General features: G+C 38.2%; 1 protein-coding gene across 1 annotated transcript in view; it reads right to left on the bottom strand.

The window, feature by feature from the left end:
* LOC131308066 (uncharacterized) overlaps window positions 1-4,125 on the bottom strand; it is a 133,193-nt gene that overhangs the window by 48,192 nt on the left and 80,876 nt on the right. The window contains exon 15 of the mRNA XM_058334879.1: window positions 3,595-3,681. Within this exon, the coding sequence (XP_058190862.1) occupies window positions 3,595-3,681 (87 nt within the window). The remainder of the gene's footprint in view (window positions 1-3,594; window positions 3,682-4,125) is intronic.

The raw sequence follows: 4,125 nt of genomic DNA, 5'->3' as shown, positions 1-4,125 counted from the left end.
TGGTGGGAACCCTTTGGATGAAATAATACCATTCCAACATTGGTGTGTGTTACCTTTACTTATCTTTATGTCTTGTTTTACTTTTTGTGAGCACTTGTGAGTGCACATGCGATAGTTAGAGTTGGTTCTGTGTAAAAAAAACTACTCCGTCCATTCCTAATTAAGTATTCGGTGTGCAAACCTAGATTTTTAAAAAAATACATGTGTTTCATTAAAAAAGATTAAAAGTTTTTCACAAATGAATAAATAACAATGAGTTCTATTAGATTGTGAAAAAAAATTAGATTTTTTAACGAAAAACATGCATCTTTTGTAAAGCCTAGATTTGCGCGTCGAACACTTATTTAGGGACGGAAGGAGTATCAAAAGTTCTCTCTTTTTCTCTAAATTCCCCGATAGAATAAAATTTACCATACTTGATCCCATTTGGTCTAAAGCGAAATGAATGATCTAATTATCCTCAGAAAGATAACCCATTTATCCTTGCACTCAAACAGACACTAACCTACTCCTAGAGATCATAAGCAAAAAATTTGTAATGACCTGTACGTGGTGAGACTTTCCAAATCATATAATTTGATCACTCGGTACTTATCACATCCAATGGACAGACTAATACTATATTTTTACAAGGCTCAAAAACGACCATTCCTGTTGCACAAGCTCTCTACCCAGACCAACTAAAATTATCAAAATCGCTTCGTAGTATTGAGGATGTAAATGGGAGACAGCCATGTTAATCTTTTAACTTGTTCACCCATCAGTTCCATTACCATCCAATTCCAACCACGAAACACCATACAAAGTTGCAGCTTTGAATTTCACACTAAAATGCTTCTTCCCTCCGAGATAAGAGGCCGAAGTACTCTCACTCTGCAACATAACATCAAAGACACTGCACCAAAATTTAGTTTGATTCGTCCCACCACTGGTGTTATCTACCTCTTTCACTATGCATTGCTCATTAGTCCGACTCACTTGCACTTTTTGTTCTTTTTTTTTTTGGCTTGATCAATAAAACCATAGTAAGTTCCAAAGCTATACAAAACCATAATTTGGCAGTTTTGAAATATATATTTTTGAGATGAAAATGCTTTTATAGTTTTGTGAATTTTTTCGTCTTTAGTCAATTTTTTAAACATTTTAGAAAACTTTTTGACTTTCAAATAGAAGTACGTTATATACATTCAAAAAGTAAAAAATAAGTAGAAAAATTGATTAAAAATTACTAAAAACGAACAAATATGGATGACAAAACAGGCAAAAACTTTGGAGATAATATTTATGAGATGTGAACCAAACAAAATGGTTTCCTTAAAAAATGGAGTATTCCAATCCTTGATATGGGTTACAACCGTTTGAATGTGGATCCGTTACCAAGTCAAATTATTGTCTCTTTAATTCAAGGGAGACTTGGCAAAAAATGCAACATTTTTTCATTTTTAAATTACTCAAAGCGATTTAATTTTGATAAAAATAGCTTTTCACCTAGTCGTTCTTGAACAAAATTTTCCTTTCTCGCACACTCTTAGAATGACGAAATTGCCCCATATTTTCACTTACCAAATCATACTAACATTCTCCAAACAGGATGGGGCCAAGCCTTGAGGTTGTTTAAGTAGGTTGGGGGACAGATTGGCCATAGGAGTACTCCGGGGTATAAACCAAGGCAACAAATGTTGAGCATACGACGATGCTGCCCGTTTTCATTTCGTGGAAGTCACCGGCAGAGGAAAGGGCTGTAGGTGTTTAATTTGATCACTCGGTATCCCGCCCAATGGACAAACTAATACTATATTTACAAGGCTCAAAAGGGACCATCCCTGTTGCACAAACTCTCTACCCAGACCAACTGAAATCATCAAAATCACTCCGTAGTATTAAGGACGTAAATAGGAGACAGCCATGTTAATCTTTAACTAGTTCACCCATCAGTTCCATTACCATCCTATTCCAACAACAAAACACCATAGATATTGTAGCTTTGAATTTCACACTAAACTGCTTCCATAATCCTAATAATACCCCCCACCCAAAGTATTCATTATATGTTGTTTTGAGTCTTGGATAAATGCTTCTTCCCTCCGAGATGAGAGGCCAAAGTACTCTCACTATACAACGTAGCATCACAGAGACTGCACCAAAATTTAGTTTGAGTCATCCCACCATTGTTGTTATCTTGTTGAGTCTTGGATAAATGCTTCTTCCCTCCGAGATGAGAGGCCAAAGTACTCTCACTATACAACGTAGCATCACAGAGACAGCACCAAAATTTAGTTTGAGTCGTCCCACCACTATTGTTATCTTGTTGAGTCTTGGATAAATGCTTCTTCCCTACGAGATGAGAGGCCAAAGTACTCTCGCTCTGCAACTTAACATCACAGAGACTGCACCAAAATATAGTTTGAGTCGTCCCACCACTGTTGTTATCTTGTTGAGTCTTGGATAAATGCTTCATCCCAACGAGATGAGATGCCAAAGTACTCTCGCTCTGCAACTTAACATCACAGAGACAGCACCAAAATATTGTTTGAGTCGTCCCACCACTGTTGTTATCCATCTTCTTCTCTCTGCGTTGCTCATTAGTCCGATTCACTTGCACATTGTGTTCTTGTTTCTTGGTTCTATTTTCTGGCGCCGAACTGGCTGCCGAAGAGGAGGAACCCTTGTTTTTGTTCACTTGCTTACTTGCTATCAGCCTTTCAAACTTGGCCTTGTGTTTTCTCCCTTGAAGATGAGAATCCAAGTCCTTCTCAGATGGGATTGAAACCTGGCATAAAGCACAAGCCCACTCTCTCTGAACTTTCTCTGAATCGGTTATCTCGACAGTTTTGTTCTCTCCACCAGCTGCTGCAACCGTCTTCTGTTTAATTTCCACAGCGGCAACTGTTTTCTTCTCATTTTGAGCAAGATTTGGCTCTACACACTTCACCTGCGAACGAGGTGAGTTGAGATTTGATTCTATGGTTGCTAATCTTGCAAGATAGCAAATCTCATGGCTTTGTTTTGATCTTCAGGTATGCAGAGGTACTAAGGCTGTGTTTGGATCAAGGATCTGTGGAGGAAATTCTGGTGGGAGAAAAAAACCAAGCAAAGGAGTTCTGTTCCTAAATATAGCATATCTTTTCATAACATATCTCTCCACAAATCCCTCTGATCAAAATACAGCGAAAAGAAGATAATCAAAAGCTAGATTTATTTCTATGATTTCCCTATTCCCCTTCCGTTGGTAAATCCCTTCACACATTCTTGATCCACACACAGCCTAGAAAGATCGCGAAAGTTCATGTAACAGAAACCAGCAGAAAGCAACTGTAGAGATCAGAGATGGGAAAGAGATAAATACGAGAACGGGAGTAGCCCAAAGAAAGCAGCACCTAAAAAACCAAGGTACAAATGAAAATTCGACCAGTGCTGCTACCTGTTCTGTTGCAACTGCTGGATTTTTATCCTTCAGTTGCCCCATATCGGCATTCTCCTTACCAACACCAGGCTCTTCCACTTTGGACTGGAGAAAGAAAAACTTCACTCATCAGGGTTTCATCTTTAAAAGAAAGCATTAAATACAATAGGAAGAATGATAGGAAACCTTACCAATTTTGTTGCAGCTACTGGTCTTTTCTCTGGTTGTTCCACTGCTCTAGCATCCACCTTGCCAACATTAGGTTCTTCGTATTTGGACTAAGAAAACAGATGGTTTATACATTATACTCATGAATTAAATAAATGGAAACGCTTGCCAATCAACTATGGCTATTCGTACCTAAGAAGCACAGATACGGGATATGGACACGCCACGACACGACACAAACAAGCGGACAAGTCATTTCTCCGAAAATTAGGACACGGACACATCGGGGACACATCAAATGTAAAGTGTATTTGTATTTGTATTATAGAGGTATGGTCTGATTTCGTAAAAACGTCAGAGACATTTTAATGTGTCCTTTTAATGTTCCAAGAGTACTGCCAACATGTCCTGGAGTATCCACAATGTGTCTAACTAGAAGAAATATAATAAAATCATTAGACAACTATTTATGCATGCCCAATACATGTCCGAAGAGTGTTGTATCATGTCCGTGACCGAAACATATCGGACATGGATACGTGAGGCTAGTAGAC

This window comes from Rhododendron vialii, chromosome 11a, assembly GCF_030253575.1.
Source record: "Rhododendron vialii isolate Sample 1 chromosome 11a, ASM3025357v1".
Classification (NCBI taxonomy): Eukaryota; Viridiplantae; Streptophyta; class Magnoliopsida; order Ericales; family Ericaceae; genus Rhododendron; species Rhododendron vialii.
Note: the sequence above shows the minus strand (reverse complement) of the source record. Positions and strands in the feature narration are given on the sequence as shown.